The sequence below is a fragment of the Rosa chinensis genome, chromosome 2, assembly GCF_002994745.2.
Source record: "Rosa chinensis cultivar Old Blush chromosome 2, RchiOBHm-V2, whole genome shotgun sequence".
NCBI classification, from domain to species: domain Eukaryota; kingdom Viridiplantae; phylum Streptophyta; class Magnoliopsida; order Rosales; family Rosaceae; genus Rosa; species Rosa chinensis.
Window position 1 is genome coordinate 6,972,848 of NC_037089.1, and position 23,283 is coordinate 6,996,130.

The 23,283-nt window shown below is 39.3% G+C and overlaps 2 protein-coding genes and 1 long non-coding RNA gene across 5 annotated transcripts; 2 read left to right on the plus strand and 1 right to left on the minus strand.

The window, feature by feature from the left end:
- LOC112188431 (lycopene epsilon cyclase, chloroplastic) lies at positions 1-3,340 on the plus strand. Of its 2 annotated transcripts, none has more exons than XR_005806714.1 (11): positions 1-519; positions 624-789; positions 895-1,033; positions 1,131-1,241; positions 1,331-1,433; positions 1,560-1,703; positions 1,780-1,887; positions 2,063-2,159; positions 2,242-2,370; positions 2,693-2,848; positions 3,028-3,169. XR_005806714.1 is itself a non-coding variant. In XM_024327550.2 (11 exons), the coding sequence occupies exons 1-11, from the start codon at positions 226-228 to the stop codon at positions 3,209-3,211; spliced, it is 1,608 nt and encodes a 535-aa protein (XP_024183318.1). In that variant the 5' UTR covers positions 4-225; the 3' UTR covers positions 3,212-3,340. The 2 variants fall into 2 exon arrangements, 1 of the variants encoding a protein (XP_024183318.1); XM_024327550.2 differs by having other exon boundaries at positions 4-519; positions 2,716-2,848; positions 3,028-3,340.
- Positions 3,341-5,219: 1,879 nt separating this feature from the next.
- LOC112183561 (UDP-glycosyltransferase 91C1) lies at positions 5,220-6,608 on the plus strand. Its single transcript, XM_024321938.1, has one exon. It carries the CDS (start codon positions 5,220-5,222, stop codon positions 6,606-6,608), a length of 1,389 nt encoding a protein of 462 aa, XP_024177706.1.
- Positions 6,609-10,087: 3,479 nt separating this feature from the next.
- On the minus strand, positions 10,088-12,242 carry LOC112189589. Of its 2 annotated transcripts, XR_005805410.1 has the most exons (5): positions 12,120-12,242; positions 11,926-11,989; positions 11,736-11,828; positions 11,586-11,653; positions 10,088-10,187 (listed from the first exon to the last, which is right to left on the minus strand). It is a non-coding gene; the product is annotated as an uncharacterized LOC112189589 (long non-coding RNA). The 2 variants fall into 2 exon arrangements; XR_005805409.1 differs by having other exon boundaries at positions 11,926-12,148.
- Positions 12,243-23,283: the final 11,041 nt, after the last annotated feature.

The following is a 23,283-nucleotide window of genomic DNA, read 5'->3' on the forward strand; positions in this document are numbered from 1 at the left end:
ACCATATAACTCCCTTCCCTATCCGCAACCCCCCAAGAACCAACCAGTGACAGAGGCCCTTAACTCAGCGACTCCCCAGCTCCGTTGAAGCCCTCGTTTGATATTTCTACACTTGCAGAATATCATTCACATCCCTGGAAGTATCTACAGTGATGTTGCTTTGAGTTGTGAACTGTTACTGCTACTCCCGTTAAAAGTTTTAGACCGGCCTTTGTTTTGGTGGTCATGGACTGCGTTGGAATCGGAGCTCGGAACTTTACGGCAATGACGGTGTCGTTTTGCCCCACTGGGAGAAGAGGGTTTATCCCAAGTACTAGAAAGGAAGCTTCTTTCTTTCGCTACGGTGCTTTGTGTAACAAGCATTCTCTGCTCCAAGTGAGAGCCACTGCCGGAAGTGTGGCTGTCAAGGAAGGCTTTGCGGATGAGGAAGATTACGTGAAGGGCGGTGGGTCGGAGCTTCTTTTCGTCCAAATGCAGCGGAACAAGGCCATGGAGAAACAGTCTAAACTCGTCGATAAGGTTACCTCTCTGCTTTTCTGGTTTTATTGGATTGTAGGTGTTTGTGCATGGTCGGATTTGAATTTAGATTCCCAATTTAGTGAAATTGTTACTTAAATATGCAGCTTCCGCCAATAAGGGATGATGTACTGGATTTGGTGGTGATTGGTTGTGGTCCGGCGGGTCTTGCTCTGGCTGCCGAGTCGGCTAAGTTGGGATTGAAAGTTGGGCTCATTGGCCCTGACCTGCCTTTCACAAACAACTATGGTGTTTGGGAAGATGAATTCAAAGGTAGTGAACTCATGATATGTATCATAAAATGTACCAAGCATGCAATTAAAAGCACTCGAAAACTCTGCTGATATTGGTCTCCGATTCAATTTTTACATTTTTCAGACCTTGGACTAGAAGGGTGTATTGAGCATGTTTGGCAGGACACCATTGTGTATCTTGATGACGAAAGCGATCCCATTTTGTTCGGTCGTGCTTACGGTCGTGTGTGCCGAAATTTGCTCCATGAGGAGCTTTTGAGAAGGTAATTAGATTCTACATTTCTACTCCATGATTCGTGTGTGTGTGTGTGTGTATAGTACAGTTCTTGGTAGATACATAATTCTTATTGATTCTCTTAGGTGTGTAGAGTCAGGTGTTTCATACCTTAGTTCAAGGGTGGAGAGTATTGTTGAAGGTAGCAATGGCCATAGCCTTATAGCATGTGAGCATGGTATCAATGTCCCCTCTAGGTATTGTTCAATTCAAGTTTTTAGTGATGGTATACATGGTTTTATGCTGCTGCCGGACATTGTTTCAAACATCTAACGCGGTATTATAGGCTTGCTACTGTTGCATCAGGAGCTGCTTCAGGGAAGCTTTTGCAATATGAGGTGGGTGGTCCAAAGGTCTCTGTCCAAACAGCTTATGGAGTGGAGGTTGAGGTAGGAAATTTCGTATTAGTGCTAGGCCGAAGTCAGAAAACGTATATATATGATATGTGATAACTAGTTCCTCTCTGGGGTTGAGAATCAATGACTTACTGTGTCTATTCTGACTTTCAATTTCAGGTGGAAAGTTATCCATATGATCCCAACCTGATGGTTTTCATGGATTATAGAGACTACACAAAACAAAAAGTTTCATGTTTGGAAGCAGAATATCCCACATTTCTTTATGCCATGGCCATGTCCCCAACAAGAATATTCTTTGAGGTTTGCCCAATGTGCATTAGCTGTCTGTTAAACTAGTGATCCATGTGCGAGTTATTTACAGGAAGTTAATTTGCAGGAAACTTGCTTGGCTTCGAAAGATGCCATGCCTTTTGATTTATTGAAGAAAAAGCTCTTGTCAAGGTTAAAGACATTGGGAATTCGTATTGTAAAAACTTATGAAGAGGTTAGTTTTATGGACAGAGTATTATTCTTTATTTCGCTTCAAGAAGGCTGGAGAGGGCTTAATGCATGTGCCATGTGAAGGAACAATTACATATTCATCTTCATCCATTAAAGGAACTAACCATGGTTGTCATTACTTACTCTTAAGGGGTATAACTTTACAATAATCAATGTAGGAATGGTCTTGGATTCCAGTTGGGGGGTCATTACCGAATACAGAGCAAAAGAATTTGGCATTTGGTGCTGCTGCTAGCATGGTACATCCAGCCACAGGTAATATCTAAACCAGAATCATCAAGGTTATTCCAATTGGTCAGTTTAGATGCCTAAATATAGTTCTACCATCTTCAAGCAGGGTACTCAGTAGTGAGATCTTTGTCGGAGGCCCCAAAATATGCTTCTGTGATTGCAAAGATTTTGAAGCAGGATCATCCTAAGGCCAGTCTTAGCCGTCAAATAAATAATCAGAATATCTCAATGCAAGGTATACATCGTTTGGACTTCATACTTGAATCTCCATTGCTGCTTTCCAATGATAATTTTCTTAGAAAGGAAGCTTACATGTTAACATCTGTTTGCCTCTCCGCATTTTGTAATTTAGGATTGATAACTATAAATCATTTGAATTATGCTTCATATGTTTTCCGTACTTGGCTGTCAGACTACCCTTTTGTGAATCAATTCTAAAACACTTTCAAGTTGTTATTAGGATATATACCAATTTAGACTAAATTCTGATATTTAAGAGCTTATGTATGCCGGGAGACATGGTTTGTGATCGATTGGTAATTGGCATTTCAATTCAGTTGATATGATCTTTTCGTTTCAGCCTGGAATACCCTCTGGCCACCAGAAAGGAAACGCCAAAGATCATTCTTCCTGTTTGGACTAGCGCTCATTCTGCAACTGGACATTGAGGGCATTAGGACATTCTTCGACACCTTCTTCCGCTTACCTACTTGGTACGATCAATTTTCCACATCATGTCCAATGCATTTCCTTCAAAATTCTTGCTCCTCAGATACTGATCACAAGAACCATACATTATAGCCTTCAAAATTCTCGTATACAACTGTAAAGCTGTTTAATTCAACCTTGAACTAAACCTGAATATTGGATGGTGTTGCTTCTTCCCTTGCAGGATGTGGCAGGGTTTTCTCGGGTCTTCTCTGTCCTCGGCTGATCTCATGCTCTTTGCCTTGTATATGTTTGTTATAGCACCAAATAGTTTGAGAAGTCGTCTTGTCAAACATCTATTATCAGATCCTACTGGAGCCACTATGATAAAAACCTATCTCACAGCAAACTTGAATTCCTTCCCTTAGAAGTTAGAACACAGTTTAGATCAGTTATTTATTAAGAGCCCAGCCACGCACTTCTTAAAACTCCCTTTTGTTTTTCTATGTAAATACTAAATACATACGCATTATAGGTTAATGGAACAAATTTGATAATGGGTCTCACCTGCTTGAGAGAGTTGTGGTAACAATTTAGTAAATAAATATGGTTCATATAGCATTATTTATGTGATATATGCATAGTTACTTATGAACTTTGCTCTTCTAATAATATCAACTCTTTTCTAGCTCTTTTAGAATTCAATCACTACTACTTATATATTTCATGGACAACACATTACTCTGCGTTTTTCTTTTGGCGTCAAGACTTCATGAAAATTTAATTTTGCTCTTTTACACCTTTATAATTTTCAGAATGCCCTCGTCTCACCAAAAATTATATATGCTCATCTAACCTTTCCTAACCCAAAAACTATATACATGCTCGTCTAACCCAACGTGTCTTGTCCAAGGAACAAAGCATTTAATATGTACTTTGGGTGGGATCCAAAACGGTTCGGTGTATTTTAATTTCGGATCAATTTTCGGTTCTGTTTCTTTTCCGGTTTCGCAACCCACCTGTAAATTGGGACAGACAGACTTGTATATCAAAAGTGACAGAAGAGACCGATCACCAATGGCTGTATGGTGACTGTCCACAACTCCACATCAGAAATCCTCCTCGACCTGGTTTTGTCCAGTAATTAAACGTTGATCAAATATATTTACAGAACGAAAATTATTGAACCACTTGGGACCAATTGCAAAAATAAAATCATAAAACAAATCCAAAAGCAATGGCTCATCACTGCATATAATTCATCACTTCTTTTTATGCTTCATGGCGACATATTGCCTTCTTTCTTTTCTTTTGATTTAGTTGGAACGAAGTGAACGTGCACACCCGAAGTACACGACTGCACGACTTAGCAAACTATTTACAAATGTGAATTTCTCATCTCATACTACATGCATGTCTCAATCAAACAGTATGAAAAATTCATTTTGCTCGATCGTTACACCCTCCAATTCATCACTTCAGAATGCTCTCATTATTGAACATAACTGACTTCACCTCTCAGTAAAAATATATGCTTGATTATCCGCCTAATTAACCTAACCCAAAATATATGCTCATCTAATTAACCCTATCCCTTGGCGAACCTAACACCTCAGCTTTCTGCTTTGGACGAAGCATTTCAGACATGAACAATGATCCAAATTTATAAATAGACGAAGCATGCATGTTAAATATGAACGACGATACAGATTTATAAATAAGATGACACTGAAGAGCACTCAAAACAATTTGAGAGATGAAGAAAATGTACGAACGACATTGAATACCAACAATGAAGTCAAAAGCCAAAATCATTTGCAAAATTTGACTCTCATATAGTCATTACTATTCATTCATATTTTGCATCTCTAACTATCTTTAATTAAAAATTTAAAAGCTAAAGTAATTTCATAAATTAATTATCATACATAATTATTTTATATAATATTTCTGTCCCAGGCGGGTCCCGCTGTTGTACTTTATCTGCCAGTGTAAGGAAGTCAGTCTCCCTCAGGCATGTAGCTTCTGGCGTTGCAACTAAACCCAATATGCAGCTAGGGTCCACATCTTTCCCATCTGAAGTCATTTGGCTTTCGTTCTTCTTTCCTTAGTCAAAATAGCTAAACTTTTCACTAACAAGCAGTCAAAATGACTGCACATAATTGAATGGTTGGAGATGCTCCAAAACAAGTCAAAGCCATGTTTTGGCTTCTGACTACACCGGTTGGAGATGCTCCAACTGTCCATGTCGGAGATCTAATCTTCCTCTCGATCTGTTTTCTCTATAATATATATTGCTTAATTAAATATCATAAAAGAAGGAAAATAATGAACAATGGGACCTCTTCATCATTGACAGTGATCTATGAGTATCAGTAAGAGTAGGTTAATCCATGTATATAGTTGTCATTGCTGGTCGATCTGGAGCTCACAATTATGGAACACACAGAGAAAAACCACCTTCACATAGCCATGTTTCCATGGCTAGCCTATGGCCATCTCATGCCGTTTCTCGAAGTCTCCAAGTTCCTAGCTCAACAAGGTCACCGCATATCCTTCATCTCCACCCCTAAAAACCTCCACCGCCTCCCAACCTCCTCCTTATCCTCGCTCATCAAACTCATCGAGCTTCCAATGCCCGCCGTCGACGGCCTTCCTCAGTCGGCGGAGTCCACCGCCGACATACCCATCAACAAGGTCCCGTACCTCAAAAAGGCCTACGACAAGCTCGAGCTTCCTCTCACGCATTGTCTCGAACATTCCGACGTCGACTGGATCGTTCATGATTTCGCGTCCCACTGGCTACCCCGAGTCGCGACTCGGCTAGGGATCAACTCGGTTTACTTCACCATCGTCAATGCCACTTCCATGGCCTTCTTTGGCCCGCCGTCGGAGCTTCTCGCCGGTCAACGCCAGCGGCCGGAGGACTTCACCGTCGTCCCTGAGTGGATCGACTTTCCTGATTTTAACGTGGCGTTTAAGCTGCATGAGATGGTCAGTCACTGGGACTCCATGGACGATGAGGTCTCCGATTTCCGGAGGTTGGCCGGTGTTATTCAAGGTTGCGATTTCGTGGCCACCAGGACCTGCCCCGAGTTCGACGGCGACTCACTGAGTTTGCTCCCGATATTGTACGGCAAACCGGTGGTTCCGGTCGGGATGTTGCCTCCCTTTTTACAAGAGGACCAATCGGAAGATGACACGTGGCTGGTTTTGAGAGAGTGGCTCGATAAGAGGAGAGAGAAGTCGGTGGTTTACATCGCACTCGGCACGGAGGTGACTCTGAGTCAAGAAGCGATGCACGAGTTGGCGCGTGGGATAGAGAAATCCGGGTTGTGTTTTATTTGGGTGTTGGGCAATCGTCAAGTAGCTCAAGGTCCGGATATAATTCCTGTCGGGTTTGAGACCCGAGTTCGAGACCGGGGTTTGGTGTGGAGGGGTTGGGCTCCACAACTTAGGGTTTTGGGTCACTCGTCGATTGGGGGTTTCTTGACTCATTGCGGTTGGAGTTCGGTGATCGAGGCGCTCGGGTTTGGTCGGGTGTTGATTTTGTTTTCCGGGGCAAGCTCGGATCAAGGGTTGATCACGAGACTGATGCACAACAAGCGAGTCGGGTTGGAGATACCGAGGGATGATCGAGATGGGTCATTTAGTAGTGAAGCAGTGGCCGAGTCGATTAGACAAGTCATGGTGGACAGAGAAGGGGAGCCACTTAGGGCAAATGCTTGGGCCATGAAGGAAGTTTTTGGCAACTTAGATTTGAACAACAGGTATCTGGATGAGTTCACTCAATTCCTTGAAACTTGGCCAACTTCAATGTCTTAAATAAGTTTGTATCTTTTTAAAGAATTAAGTGTGTATCATTTTCTTTTAGAAACATGTCAATTTATAGCATTGATTAACGAAATTATACACAACGACCCTGCCCTCGTGGGGCTATCAATAGAGTCATTACCTAAGTAATTCAACATTTTTAAAAATCATGAAGCTCAGCCAAAACTACCCAATAAACATCAACAAAAATCAAATGATACAGATGTCGTGGGCACTCTTGGCTACAAATTATCAAAGAAAAGACTCTACGAATTCCTTCCCAAAAAGAAAAGGGATTCTTGCATAAAAACTGTTAAAAGTAAAATAGAGATCCCAAGGCCAACAGACCCAAACCCAGGCCTACTGTTGGATCATATTTCATAATTCATATACATATTTGTGTCCTAAAACATGAAAATTCTTTGTTCTAAAGTCCAATTTAATGTTGACTAATCCAATTCCGTGTTTTGTAGAAAATCTTGATAAGAGGAGAAAAAAATGAAATTTCGACAAATTTTCCGTGCACCACCACTTTTGGCGGCACAAGAGGCGGCGCACCATCACTCTCGGTGGTGCCATGTATTTTCTGGCCATATTCATGGAGGAGCAAGGAGGATGAGTACCATAACATCTATTCCATTACATCCATTCACCATCATTCTATTTTAACCAAATTCCAAAACATTTTGGTTCCAATTCAACCAAAAATATTACCCAAAAGTCCATCATCATCAACACTCCAATATTTAACATGTTTTAGGCTTAATCACCATCCCTCACTCATTATTTCCTACTCCAACCTACATCATCACTCTCATGCCATTTTCTCTTGATTTTGAGATCTATTACCACTTTTCTACTCCACCTCTATGCTTCTTGCAAGTTGTGAGCTGCTACATTTTGCTTCTCAACACTATTTCACACCTCTCTCTCCATCTATTTAATGACCCATTCTCTCAAGGAATAGGCATCACCCACACTTAGCCATTACATCATTTTCTCTCTCTATTCTCTACACAATCCACTACCATCTCCTCCACAAAACCTCTATCTCCACCACTTCATTTTCCAACTACATCCCTATTCATAACATCTTACATATACCAAGCATCATCATGATTTCAAGTCTTGAAGAAGGAGTTCAAGGAAGAAGCTAGAGCACAAGAGAAGCACCACATCGACAAAGTTTCCATGATCAATCACTTCATCATCCTTCACTTGTGATCATTCCTAGTCATTTCTAGACTTTATTCTTTGATAGCTTAATGTTTTCCATTATATTGATTCTAGTTTGTGTAGATATGCGTGAGTAGTCTATTGTTGGGGTTAGGGCTTTCAGCCCTAGCCAAACTTGTAATGAATTGATGTTTGAATCTTATTTGATGTAATTTCCATGATCATCTTCACATGCTAATTCAAGAAGTGAATGCTTGTATTTGAGTTTAGCTAATTTGAATACTTTGCATTTGTCATTACATGACCAATGTTTAGAGAGTAGCTAGCTTTGAACATTAATAGCATGATAGCACACTAGGTGTGTATGTGAGAGTAGTGAGTTAAAATCACCTATACCTAGGATTGGTTTGCTCGCTTGATTATCTAAACTCAAACCTTTATGCATCTAGGAGCAAGGAATTGATACTTATCCGGTAATATAACTTTTTTTTTGGGTAGTTAGTTTCTCACTTATCCGGTGGGAATTGATAAAATCAAAGGAGTTTAGGTCTTAGTAGTCTTACCCAGATGCTAAGAGGGTAATTGGATACTTGAGATTGTTTACTTATAGTTTGAACACCAATGCATGCAAGGGAGGCTATGGTGGACAACCTAAAGCTCTAACTTCCATCCATTCTATCACATCTAGTTTACACTAGGAATAGTTGCCCGCGCTTTGCTGCGGGAGTTAGGATTGTTAATGAATTGTTTAGGAAAGTAAGTAATTGTATACATGAGAAGTTGTTATGTGTAATGAACAGGAGTGCTAATTGAAATTGAAAGTGAATATAGTTGATATGTAACTGAAATTGAAAGAGCAGATGCCCGAATACATAATACAATTTTCAGTGCAGGTAAACAGGACTGGCAATTGAACTTTGCTTGAACTTCCTCGCAAACTTATTGAATTTCTTACAGAGTTTCTGCTTGTGCCAGTCTCTTACTTCGATTTCCAGGTCATCATAGGTGACTTAGAATTGGAGTATCAAAGTGAAATCAGCTGAATAAGTTTTCCGCCTTTGCTATTGTAAAAGACAGATTCAAATAATTGCATTTCAGTTGATTACTTGCAACAAAGTTGAGCCAAAACTCTGGAAAACATCGGAAAAGGACTGTGATCTTTCTTGATGATTGTATAATCCAAAACTTGTTGATGTGATGAGGTTTTGAAAGCAGGCTGAAAATAATATGATAAGGTTCTGATATTTAGGTGCTGCACTACTTGTTGATGTCATTCAGGTATTTTAATAGAATTGAATTCCATCATAATGGCTTACATGTTTCTGTATAAAAATAGTGAAAGCAAATCATGGAGACTCATTTATAGTGAAATATGAAAAATGAATGATGACAAAACATGCATCATGTCAGTGATAGAGAAAATTCATGCAAGGACTACTAACCTGCATAAGAGATTGGATTTCCCTTCTCAGCCAACAGTTTGGCTGAAGATCGAAGAGTGCAGAAATACAGTTTGATATCTGCGAAGGTGAATAATCTATATGATTGACAATAGCCTGTTTATTTGTTGTTCCAGATTGACCTCAACTTTTGACACGAACTAAAGGCTGATCATAGTATCAAACTTAATAGATGGACATTCGTGAGGTTTTTGATAAGATATGATTCAGGAATTGAATATTGTAATTTAAAAATCTAAGCAAATGTAGAACATTGAAATTTATATCATCTGTGTAGAAAGCAGAATACTGGAAGTATAAAGTTTAGTAACAAATAAAACATAGAAAACATACTGTGAACAGTATAATTCATATTCTTGATAATATATGATCTGCAAATTTAATGAGTAGAAATTTATAAGAATGATAGGTAGATAGGAAGAAGTTTGAAACAATTTGAAATCTATGAAATCTGTCAGTTTCTATAGTATTTGAAACAGCTATACTCTTCGTTTCAATGCAATTTAAAACAGAAACAGAAATTAATCACAAATTGACAAACAGAAATTACAAAAAGAAACAACTAACAACTTACAGGTTAAAAAGCAGATCAGTAGAGAAACAATTACCTTTGTGCAAAGGAAAGCAGACAGTCTATCCCTTTGTGGATTGTTCTTGATAAGTGATAGAATTGAAATGGATCAAAATACCTGAAAACGTAATCAAAGAGAGCGTAGCTTAGTGGAAGTTGAAATGAATCGAATGGAAACAGGTCTTTTTTGTGTATTGTTGTTTCCCTGTGTAACATTTTTTGTACTTCTATGGAACAAAGATGAAAAGCCTCTGAATATCACGTGAAAATTACAGGAGAGAATTACCAGATTCAATTGGATTCATGTGGCGACCTTTAGTTATGCCTTACCCTTGAGTTTAAACTCTGGAGCTTCAACACTTTAGCTGATGTTCTGTTTTAAACCTGCACAAAAGAGGTTGATTAGCTACAGCCTTTGCTATTTTGTAATACAATTGGGGTATGGTGTCTTTTACGTTCATAACGAAATCAAAAGTATTTTGTGAAGTAAACAAAAAAGAATGAATCAGTGCTGTCATTGTAGATTAAAAGGGGAAATCCAATTAAATGTGCTGCTATCAAAACAACAGAGCTGAAGGGGAGAAGTTTTTCGGTGCCATCCTTGTCTAAATATGAAATATCAAAAAAGCAGAAAGCAAAAAAAATAATAATAATAAAAAAAAATAAAAGAGAAGTTTTGGGTAGTTTAATTAATCTATGCATAAGACAAACATGGTTTTAATTAACAAAGTGTAAGCAAAGTTCTTCCATACTGGGCTTGTGAACACAATGCAGGAAAAGCAAGACAATCAAAATGTTCAATGAAGATAAAGTATTTGCCACTTCAAAAAGTTTGTCAATTCACAGCTGAATTGGGTGGCAAAGAGAATCTAGCCTCACCCACGAAACGACAGAGATTTTGAAGTTGGATGCACACTAACGGAAAGCTCTAGCCAATATTCTTGTCACATGCAATAGAAACAGTCTCAGTACTTGGCTTTCATTATAAAGCTAGAAGCAAGAGCCAGGAGGAGAAGCTCCTTACCCAATTTCTCAGAGGAAACAGCAATACAACAAATTTTTAAGCTTTGAGGGTTGACAAATTCCTTCTAGATATATACAAAAGCAATACAAAACTTGTATCACAATTTCAACAAAGACATATAACAATTTATCTCCTCTAATCTCTAAATTCATCAAAACTTAAATTGACAGCTTGTAGTATATTTAGTAGAAAACAATGAATACTGTGTAATTCAGCAGGATAGTTGCTTAATAAAGCTATATATTACTACATATGATTCATTAACTTCTCACATTCAAAAACCTACTGAAACAGTATGAGCTGTGAACTTTACTCTACTTTATGGTGAAAAATTAAGATTTTGAATGAAATCAAAGACTGCAGACATTAAACTCTTACTTAAATGTGACAAATAGACATAAAACAGTAGAGTATCGCATCTCATTTGAACAACAAATTTAGAAACTCAATTAACCATTAACATTAGCAATAACAGTAGATCATCCCATAAATACAATGTTAAAAACTCATTCTTGGAAACAGAACACCTCACAATCTGAATATAGGAACAGAGAAACTGAAGCAAATTTAAGAGATTAAAAGAAAAATATACACGATTATCTTGATCATGGTACAAAACCCCTCACCTAGTTGGTCTAACATGATTATCTTCAAAGCCCAAGCACGGTTGGTTTAATTGAAGTGAGTAAAATCCAGTACACATATAGAGAATTGAAAAAAAATCCACGAAGTACCAAAAACAGATGATTCATGACTACCTTTATCAATAGATTGAAGATTGGAAAAACTCTGATGCTAAAGATCGAATAGAGTCCAACCCTCTCACCTGACATTAGAAGAGATAATGAGCAGAAAGAAAGAAAGAAAACAAATCCGAATAAGAACAATTCCAAGTCTACCGACTATACGTCAGAAGAATAAACTAAACAACAGCAAGCCTTCTTCTGTTTTCCACAAAGCCCAATCTGATTCGAAAGAGATTGATCTTTCTCTCTCACTCACTTTCAGTCCAACCCGACCATCAAAGATAAACAACGAATCAATAATCAATGATTCGCAAACCAGATTACGAAGGAAGAGAAAGTCACCGAGGATCACCTTTTATGGGCAGATCGATGGTAACACTATGATCCAACAACAAAACACCAATCCTATATCAAATCTACAAACAATCAATTATCGGATCAATTATTTGCAAATCTCACATCAATTCAAACAATTAAAATTCCAAATTCTATATCAAATCTGCGAGATAAGATTTGAAAACGGAAGAGCAGATGATTAATGATTACCTTTTATCGACAGATCGAAGATTCGGAAAAGCTAAAGCTAGTCCCTTCTATCGAATGAAAACCACAGCAAACCTCTATCAAAACCAAGTCGAGACCGTCTTCTTAACCCGCACTCACAGTGGCAGCCCGTAATGTATTGCGGTTCTAATTGCACTTTCAAAAAGGTCAACTCATAAGGCCAAATTCTATAGCGGAAAAAACAGATCTGCAATGGCAGGTCGTAAATTAAGGGAACAAAAGGGGCAAAACCGTCCGTGCATTCAAACAGTGCTATGAACAGTGCTAGCTCTAGGCGCTTTAGTATATGTATAATTTCAAGTTTTTATCTTGTGTTAATTTGAGTTGAAATCATCTCCAAAGTCAAAATCAAATCACTACACTATCTTGCATATATTTACCATGAACTTTGATTCACTTGTGAGTCCTTGTTTGTGATTTGTACATTTGCATATTCATGTAGCACCCTTTAGATTTTCCCTAGCTAGAGTGAGTTTTCCAATCCATTGAGTACGATATCCCCTACACTATAATTTAGCCATTATACTTGAAGGTAGTTATTTGACTAACACCCACAGACCTAATTAAAAAAAAAACCCTAGCAGATGAAGGCCCACAACAAGTCCAACAGCTAAGGGCACCAAGCCAAACCAGCCGCAATAAGCCATCGTGCCTCCTCCTAGTATAACCGGCTCCACCTGATCAGAACCACTCCACCAACAAAGTAGATCATGTCGTCTTCAGCTGTTGCCCAGGCCCAAACAGATCCACAAACAACCTCAGTCCAGAACTAACACTTGTTAACATCCACTTGCCGTGATCTGCATTGCTCTATCTAGCTGCCAACCCCACTATAGGTTCAAGAATCGTTGTCTCCTCACCTTTCTTTAGATGATGACCAGAGACAGACCACCACCCTCCACTCCATCTTACCACCCAACGTGACGTGAGAGGGCTGAGATCCACCACCAGTGAACATCGAAACCCACGGGACAGAGAGCAGCCTGCTAACAAGGAAACCAAGCAAAAAAGTTAAAGCCATCTACGGAGGGGATCCGTACCGCACACAGACTCCCAATTACTAGAGAAAAGAAAATATCCGCCTCTAGCAAAGCTACCATCATCACCACCGAGAAACTCTAGTGGCGGCCTACCCCACTCTATTGTGTTGAGAGGATTTTTCATAGTTTTTTAGAGTGTAGAGTCGAGTTCAATTTATTCATTAAGTGTGTATCTTTAGAAGCACTTTCCGAAGATTATAAAGTATAAACACACTACGAAAAGTGTCTTTTTGTGAAATTTGAGGGAAAACTAATAGTACTAACATTGTTGTGAAATTAGAGCACAACCTAATAGTACTATTATTGAAAGTTGTTGTAGAAAAACTGAAATTGAGAGGAAATTGCTGTGTTCTCATTGATAATAGGGGCCTTTTTATATAGAGGATTACAATGTATAAAATCTCAATCATACAAGGAAAGTAATCGTACATTGAATAGGAATCTAGATCCTTCTAATTTAACCCTATTACCACTAGGTCAAGTAACCTAGAGTTTGGGTCAAACACAAATTAGGGTTTACTTGAACACTCCCCCTTGTGTTGCCCAAACGCAGTGCTTCTCTCGTTGCCTCGTTAAAAACCTTGCCGAGTAACAAAAATCCAATGGGACAAAAATAACCTCGGTCGAAGGGGAAAAAGAGCACAACACACCCTTCACGTTTCGAGGTGAACATGTAGACATCTCCCCCTGATGTCTGCGTCTCCCCCTGATGACTACGATTATGGGAGTTCAGATAATTTCCGCAAGCCAATTCTTGCCACATGTTTCTCGAAAATGGATTTGGGCAATGACTTAGTAAACAAGTCTGCCACATTATTCTCAGATCGAACCTAGTTCACTTTGGTATTTGAGGAGAGTCTGTTGTTGCTGATTTTGCTTGGTGTTGTCGCTTTTGATGTAGCCTTGCTTCATTTTATTCAAAACGAACAGCATTATCCTAAATGCTCGTAGGCTCATCTTGTGGTAGACTTCAAACCACAATTGTTCGAACATGGGTGATTATGGATCTAATCCATAAACATTCACGAACCATTTCGTGAAGAGCAATAATCTCTGCATGGTTTGAAGATATAGCGACTACGGTCTATTCTGTAGACCTCCAAGATATCACGATCTTTTCTCATGGTGAACACTTGACTAGTTTGGGAGCGACTTTTGTGTGGGTCAGAGAGGTACCCAGCATCAGCAAAACCTTCCAAAACACTTATATCGTTTTGGGATGGGGATAGAGAACGCAGGCCAGCGATGGCGGCGTTTCTGGTGTGTGATGGGTCCGAATCCATTTTCTCTCTATAGGGATAGAACAAGCCCATATCAATCGTACATCTCAAGTACTGAAAGATATCTTTACACCAATCAAAATGGAGTTGCGTTGGCGCAGAGCTATACCTTAGCTAACAAGTTCACTGCAAACGAGATGTCTGGTCCTGTGCATTGAGCTAAGTACAATAATGCGCCTATTGTACTCAAGTAAGGCACTCCTGCCTCTAACACATCTTCGTCATCATCCTTCAGAAGAAGAGGATCATTTTTAGGATCAAGACTACCGACGATCATGGGGGTGCTTGAAGGTTTGACCTTGTCAAAAATGCCTAAGCATCTATCGACACGATGCTCAAGTTCCAAATTGAGACATAATCGTGTTCTCCCATAATCCTTCATCTCAAAATCGGATTTCAAGTGTTCAGCGGTTTCCCTTAACTCTTTAAGGGCTTATAATGAAGATCATGTCCAACATGAACCACGATGGAATCTGAAACTTGTTATGGAAACGCGTGAGCATATCCCTTCCAAATCAAGTAGTCACTTTAGTGAGCGTTCCAACCTTATTGTAAACGCGCTCCGTGGTCTAGAGCCACTTGACTTGGGTAAATGAAGTTCACCATGAACCTTTATGTATATTCCGTATGCAGATCCCTATAGAGATACGTAGTGACCATATTTGTAAGCTGCATGTTCAACTATTTGGAAACTACCAAACTGACAGGGTAGTGGAGTGCGATGACATCCATTACGAGAGAATATGTCTCATCGTAGTCGATTCCAGGGCGTTTTGTGAGAAGCCTTGCGCCATAAGGCGAGATTGCTATCTCTTTTTCTCATCACGCTTTCTAACGAAGACCCATTAGTCAATAAGTTTTATATTAGGAGGTATTGGCATTACTAGCTCGAAAACCTTCCTCTTCGTTAGAAAATCCATCTTAACCTGGATCGCATCTTTCCATTTAGGCCAAATCTCTCTACGTTGGCATTCATTCATCAACGAAGTGTGGTTCGATATCATCGGACTCAACAAACTCATGCGCAACGAAATGTGCAACTACATCAACAATTATGATGGAGTTTCTATCTCACGTCTCATGTACACTAGTGTAATTTTCATAGAGCTCTATATTCTCAGGAATATGTTCTGATGATGAGGCATCCCCCAATGATAACCATAACCCGGAAGATACTCATAAGACGGATTTTGAGTCTTGATGATCAAAGGATTGGAATGTGCCAAAGTATCATTCGAATCCACGGGCCTCCCACGCATCCTAGCTGGGGCCATGGCCTATAACGCCAGAGTGCCACTCTCTATGGCGTTGGCGCCATGCCTATCTCCGTGTAGGGTGGCGCTACGTCCTCTCGTAGGGACGTCCTTCCTTGCAGGCTTGTTTGCAACATATTTGTGTGATCTCGTCACTTTAACAGGGATCAAGATGAGACATAGTGGGGACAGGCCACAACAATTCCTATCATTCCTGCTGAACATCTGTGTTCTTATCTCCCCTAACGACGGGAAGACTGTCTCATCAAAGTGACAACCCGCAAATCTAGCGGTAATGAGATCACCTTGCAAGGGCATTAAGTGGCGGACGATTGCTGGAGTCTCAAATCCAATGTAGTTGCCTATTCGTCTGTAAGGACCTGTCATAGTGCGCTGTGGCGGCACAATTGGTACATAAATGACTCACTCAAATGTGCGTAAGTACGATACTCGTACCCAGTCACTAGCTGTAACACAGAGGTAGATTGAGTGGCGGTAGATCGTAGACGAATTAGCGTAGCTGCATGCGATATTGCATCACCCTAAGCGGATATAAGGAAATTGGTGCGCATTACCAATGTCTGAGCTACCATTGTAGTCGTTTCCGCGAGACCATTTGGGTGTGATCATGGGAATGTGATGTCTAACATCAGTCCCAATGCAATAACCATCGAAAGTCTTCGATGTAAACTCGCTAGCATCTTCAAGTCCAATTGACGGAATATGATGATCCGGGGAGTGAGCCCGTTGTCATATGATATTTGCTAGGAGTGTAGCATAAGCAGCATTACAAGTGGACAATGGCAAAACACATGATCACCAGCGTGTTTGCGTATCAACCAATATCATAAGATATTTAAACGTCCGCAAGTTGGTTGAATCAGTCCATAGAATCCCCATGGATTCTATGTAAGAACATAATGAGTATTTTAATATCCTTCGCATAGGACGGTCTCAGTCCTAATTTCCCTAAGGAACAAGCTTTGTAAAACGAGCGAGAGGCTTTAGAAGCAACCAATGAGAATTTTGGTTGGGCCTGAGCGTCTGAAACACTATTTAAAGCAAGTTGGTGATTGCAGCATCACCTAGGGCGCCGTCACCATGATGGACGCCATCCATGGCGTCATGGATAGGGACTGCGCCAACCCTATGCTGGTGGTGGACAGAGGCAGTGCCCTAGGCAGCTGCGTCGGTCACACTTAGTCCATAAATCAACTTTTGATTCATGCTTCGTTTCACTCGAAAGAAATGATGTCCATGTGAAGTCTTTAGTAGACGGATCATCACATCATGACAAGGATGATCTATCCTGTCGTGACAAAGCCAATATGTGTCTAAATCCAAGAGATCTTCTCTCATAACTATATTGGATTGAATAGCTCGAACAGTGACATAGAGTCCACTAGCGAGACACATAAACTTCTCTAAGATGCGCCTTTGTTCGCAATCATTAGAGGTATTGCAGAGGAACTCATTTCCGTTCGCTACATCCGTTTTCGCATAGAATCCGTTGGTTATTCTTAGATGCGATTGGCCCTAGGAACGTAGAGAGTTTCTGTGACAGTAATTAAGGTGTCATTTAGCAAGTGGAACTTGGGCTATTCCATGTCCTTGAATTAATACTGATGGCCCAGCCATCGTAGTCACAAAAGTTATATGCTCAGAATCAAAATGGAGTCATAATGAAAAGAACTCGAAATTTTATTCATAAGCCAACGGAGTTATATCATTGTCTCTTTGACCAAAGAAAATCTAATCCATAATGCTAGCTAATGCTAAACAATGGTAGTCGTCTAACTTCTTTCGGTAATTCCAAAATGAATGTGACCAGGGTAAAGAGATGTCGGTGGAGCAAGGCTCGCTTAAGTACCACTAATCTCAGAACCTTCCTAGACATCACACTTACTTTGGGGTGAGCCTACTTTGAAGAAAGACTAAACCCTTGGCATTTACTACAAAGTATATGACAATTGCCTATTACATCTCTTGGAAAAATAAAGACTTAAACAGAATTGGCGATCTATTGATCCCAGCCAGATTTGTAGTCTTCAACCCTTCACTCTAGATCATCTTCTTGATCTTCTTGTTCCACATAGTGAGCTTCTCTTGCTTCACAATATGTTTTGTAGGCGGTGACAAGTTCTTCACGAGCTCTACAAATGTGTGCCCAATGATCAGACACTCTACATCGAGAACATACATCTCTTTGCTCAAACTCCATTGATTGAGGCGCTTTGAAAGCGTCATTTAGATGGCTCTTAGTGTTTGTGGCTCCACCAACATGGCCAGAGGCGTTGCCTCCCTCTCTCTTTCCACGTTGACCTCTTCGGTTCCGTGTTCTCCTATTTTGGCGTTACCTTCCCAAGTAGAGCGATTATATGGACCAGAACGTCCAAATGTGTCCCTAAGATTAGGGTTTCGCTCTTGGCGCCCTCTCTTTGGAGCGCGACTATAATTAGATTCCGGAATATGCTATGTTCCCACGGATCTCGAATTATTGTTCTTCACAAGGAAGTTGTCATGCTTTTTAGCCACATTCATAGCTCCAATGAGCTCATGAAACCTTGTGATCCGTCTTGCAGTAACATCAATTCGATAGTTCTTAGCAACAATCAATGCAGAGACGGGGAAGGTAGAGAGAGTCTTCTCAATCAACTTCGCATTTGTGATCTCTTTACCATAGAATTCCATTAAGGATTTAATGCGAAGTGCTTCTGAGTTGTAGTCAAGAACTGACTCGAAATCACAGAAGCGGAGGCTATGCCATCTCACTTCTAGGTCAGGAAGCAGGGAGTCACAGACGTTGCCAAATCTTTCTTCGAGTGAGACCCACAGCCTTCTGGGGTCTTATTCATTCATACACTCGTATTGGAGCGAATCATCATATGACGAGTCATTAGGATGACAGCTTTCGCCCTATTTGCCTCTAAGGCTGCCCTATTTGCTTCCAAAGCTTGAGCTTGCTCAACAGTTAGCACGTCCTGGCTAGGCTCGAGAATCGTATCTAGAATTCCATCGGCCTTGAGATGCTGGCGGACATCACGAATCCACCTGTGATATCCAAAGTCAGTTGTTCCCAATGGAGCAAAGTCCAATTTGTTCAGGTTACTCATCCTGAAAGAGAACAAGAAATTAGGGTTAGTTTTGGAGCCTAAAAGGCTACCACGAAAATATTTAAAATTCCTGAGCGTAATCACTTCCAAGAAGTTAGGAATTTCTAAGTGTAATCGCTTTCCAAGAAATTAAATTCCAAGAGAGGTTGCAAGTGGTCGATCATAAATTAGGATTAGATTGAAACAATGATGTAAGTGGTCGATCATAAATTCTCTACAAACTCTAAGTTTGGAGATCTCAACAAGCTCTAAGCTTGGAGTGAGCACGAACCCCCACAGTTCGGCTCAATTTGTTCTTCCCTATGATGAAGAAAGGGGATAGAAGAAGGGAGGTTGCAAGTCCCCGAGAAAAAGAAGTGAAAAAGAATTAAAAAACTTCAAAAGCGAGAACTTTTAGTAAACCATTCCTCTTAGGATTGCATAGCATATTCGATCCTTGTTGTAAGATTGCAGACGAGCTTCAGTCCTAGGCGAATCAAACTTGTTGAAATTCGGAGCAAATTCGCTTTTGAACAGCTCCCACTCCGATTGGTATACAGGTCTCAAAATGACTCCAATAGGGCTGAAATTTGGAGGTCAAATGGAAGAGACAGAGGCGAACAACTTTGATGAGGGAAGAATTTTGATCTGAAGTTCCTAACTAGACGTTTCGAGGCTTGCAAACTGACTGACATGCACAGGAACGAGAGGATCGAAGAAACTTGGAGGAGAAGGATGAAATGGGCATGCAACGGTGCTGTAGGGGCAGCAGATGTGCGGCAAGGCTGCAGGAGAGCAGCGGCGGTGAGTCTCAACGGTGGTGAGGCGGCTAGCATGGGCTAGGTGCTTGCGGTAGCGACGAAGATTTTCAGGTTTTTGGTTTTTGGTTTTTGTGGTTAAGGCTCGTGCTGATAACGTGTTGTAGAAAAACTAAAATTGAGAGGAAATTGTTGTGTTCTCATTGATAATAGGGGCCTCTTTATATAGAGGATTACAATGTATAGAATCTCAATCATGCAATGAAAGTAATCGCACATTGAATAGGAATCTAGATCCTTCTAATTTAACCCTATTACCACTAGGTCAAGTAACCTAGAGTTTGGGCCAAACACAAATTAGGGTTTACTTAAACAAAAGTATCTTTTTGTGAAATTTAAGGGCAAACTAAAAGTAACTCCAAGAGCTTGTCTATAATTTTTGTATTATAGGGAAGCAAAAGTCAAAGGTTACCATAATTTTTCTTCTCCAACTCTAACAAATTCCTTATTTTACAGCAATCTCTAAAAATCTTCATAATTCTTCCTTAAAATTTTAGAGATTGCTATAAATTTAGAAAATTTTGTTCTCTCTTTCCTCACTATCTCTAAAATAGGGATAGTTATAGGAAATCTGTTGGAGCAAATTAAAAAAGTTTATTTTCCACTAAAACATAGAAAAATCAAAATATGGAGAAGCTGTAGGAGTTGCTCTAACAGTAATAACAATGTTTATATGCGTTTTAGTGATTTTCATATTAAGTTAATTACCATTAACTACAATTTGCCACATTTCCTTCTCATGCGCAGGGGCCAAAGACACGTTGTCCTTGCGGTCATTTACAGCTAGCTATACTAACGATTCATTTGCATTAAAGACATAAAAGATAGCTAGATTTCTATGGAATTATGAAAATTGCCACTCATTTTTCACGATACATCAGCTCTCTCTCTCTCTCTCTCTCTCTCTCTCTCTCTCACACACACACACACACACACAAATCCATTTCTCCCCAAAATCGAAACCTCCATTTCTCCCCAAAATCTAAACCTCCATTTTAGCGACGAAACAACAAAGTAAGGTTTTGGCAGCGAAGCAACTAATCGAGGCTCCAGCGGCGAAGCAAAGAATCGAGGATCCGATGGGTAAGCAACAGATCGAGGCTCTAGCAGTGAAGCAACAGATCTAGGATTCGACGGCGAAGCAACAGATCAAGGATCCAGCAGCGAAGCAACAAATCGAGGCTCTGCCAGCGCTAGGCCTTGAAGGTCAGTAGCTAAAGAAATTTCTAGTTATTGAGGGTCAATAGATATAGTCTCTGATTACTAATTGATTGTCTGACACTACTACAAAAAGTTAATCACACAACACTAATCACACAACGGAACAGAAATCATCCGTTGTGTGTTTAAGTAAGCTTTATTGCACAACGGTACTTGTTATATTCCGTTGTGTGAATGCCAACAAAGTGATAACTTTTTTATCAGAACTACATTGCACAACGGATTTAAGTAATGTCTGTCGTCTGAGTCTTAAAAAAATTAGCGGCAGATTTCCCTCCACTTTGGAGCCTTGGTTGCCTCTTGAAATCTGAAATTTGTGCTACTTGATACAACGGTGCTTTATAATTTCCATTGTGTGATTGAAAACTGGATGCCAAATTTTGAGGACGCTTGATTGAATGTCTTCCATAAGGTAAACCTAGTGCAAGCTTGATTGAATGTCTTCCATAAGGTAAACCTAGGGTCAATAGATATAGTCTCTGATTTTTCAATCACACAACACTCACTTAGACCACGGTGAGCTTGGTCATCACACAACACAAATCCACCGTCGTCTGATGACCTTTTTGTAGTAGTGTGATTTGGTTTGGTTACTAAGAAATCCAAAGCAAAAGAATAACAAATTTATGCGGCTAGGTTACTAGATTTGAGATCTAATTAACTTTTTGATACAGTACAGTTAGGGTTAGGATGAGAAGATTCATGAAACTTTTTACAAATGGTGAAAAATTTTAATTGCTGTCAAGCATAGTGAAGAGTGAGTAGCAATAGCCTGTTTGGTTTGAGTAAAACCTAAGTTTTGGCTTGATTGAATTGTTTTGAAAGTCAGTAGCATTAAAATTTCAATTGCAGTTAGAGCTAGTGAGGATTGAGAACCAGTAGCTTGTTTGGCTTGATTGAATAGTTTTAAAGGTCAGTAACATTAAAATTTCAATTGCAGTTAGCAAAACCTGAGTTTTGGCTCGAGCAAAACCTGAGTTTTGAGAGTCAGTAGCATTAAAATTTCTATTATAGTTAAAGCTAGTGAGGATTGAGTAACAACAGTCTGTTTGGAGTGAGTAAAACCTGAGTTCTGAGGGTCAGTAGCATTAAAATGTGCAAGTGTGCAATGGGGTATTGAGGGTCAGTATCCTTCTTTTCCTTGATAAAATGGAAGGGTTCAAATTTTTACAGTAACATATGTGCACTTAATATCTTAGTTCTGACAGGCTACTTGTTTGGCTTGAGTAAAACCCACATATGTTGAGGGTCAGTAACATTAAAAGTGCAATATATGTAACAATTGTCTTAGATGACATAGCTGGTGTTGCTAGACCTGGCTGACTAGTTCTGTTTTGTTTTCTTTGGGCTTTGTGCCCCCTTCTTTACACCAAAAAAAAAAAGTGCAATATTTGTGCAATGTAGTATTAAGGGTCAGTACCTTTCTTTTCCTAGGTGAAATGGAAGAGTTCAATTTTTTACACAGCATATGTGCACTTAATATCCTAGTTCCTTTGGTCAGTACCCTATTGAGGGTCTGTAGCCTATTGAGATTTGTTTCAATAGCTTTAGAATTTCATTACAACTGTTGATATATTTCTAGCATCTACCTCTGTCATTGCTTTGAGAATGTGGGCTACATTATATGATTTCCTTATAGTGTAAATACATAACATATGAAATTCATGTGTAAGCTACTAAAGGTCAGTATGTATTCATAAATGTGGGCTTTGAAAATGTGGGCTACATTATATGATTTCCTTATAGTGTAAATACATAACATATGAAATTCAAGTGTAAGCTACTGAAGGTCAGTATGTATTCATAAAGATATTCTATTAAAGGTCAATAATCTTAGTTTTTAACAATACTCATATATTCACATATCATATGCATAGGTAAATCGCAATGGCAAAGAGGAAGGTTGCTGTAATAGAAGAAGAGAACGCAATGTGTATTTGTTACTACATGAAAAATGCTTGCAACAATGTTTCCTGTAAGATTTCATTTTACCTACCTTATTGAACGTCAGTAGCTTTAACTAAATGCATACCTTCACATACATTTCTTTATTGTTTTCTAGTTTGATTGTGGAGCATCTATATCCCTAAACTATATACAATAAGTTGCAGATAAGCAATGAGTCAAAGATAGAAGTGTTTAGACATAGAATGTGCTACAAAATTGGAAAGGAAGTCAAAGAGAGCCTCAAGCATATGAGGAAATCATGCTGGAGAAACTTCTTCATCATGAGAAGACTTTGAATTTAAAACAACTTGTATGCATGGGAATAGCAGCAAAGTCATAAAATAAATTATATATTGTTTAAGTTTCATACCAATGTACCATAAAATGTTAAATAATTTTTGGGATATTATTATATAAATAAGTTGTTTATCAGAAAAACTAAGATGGAATGTAATAGTACTATTCTCTGTTTCTTTGTATATTTCACAACGTCAA

What these genes read in the sequence shown, in the direction of transcription:
- LOC112188431 (XM_024327550.2), top strand. Translation starts at nt 226, where the DNA reads ATGGACTGCGTTGGAATCGGAGCTCGGAACTTTACGGCAATGACGGTG. An exon ending in TTGTAAAAACTTATGAAGAG is followed by an intron (nt 1,888 to 2,062) that starts GTTAGTTTTATG and finishes TAATCAATGTAG; the next exon opens with GAATGGTCTTGGATTCCAGT. An exon ending in TTCTTCCGCTTACCTACTTG is followed by an intron (nt 2,849 to 3,027) that starts GTACGATCAATT and finishes CTTCCCTTGCAG; the next exon opens with GATGTGGCAGGGTTTTCTCG.
- LOC112183561 (XM_024321938.1), top strand. Translation starts at nt 5,220, where the DNA reads ATGGAACACACAGAGAAAAACCACCTTCACATAGCCATGTTTCCATGG.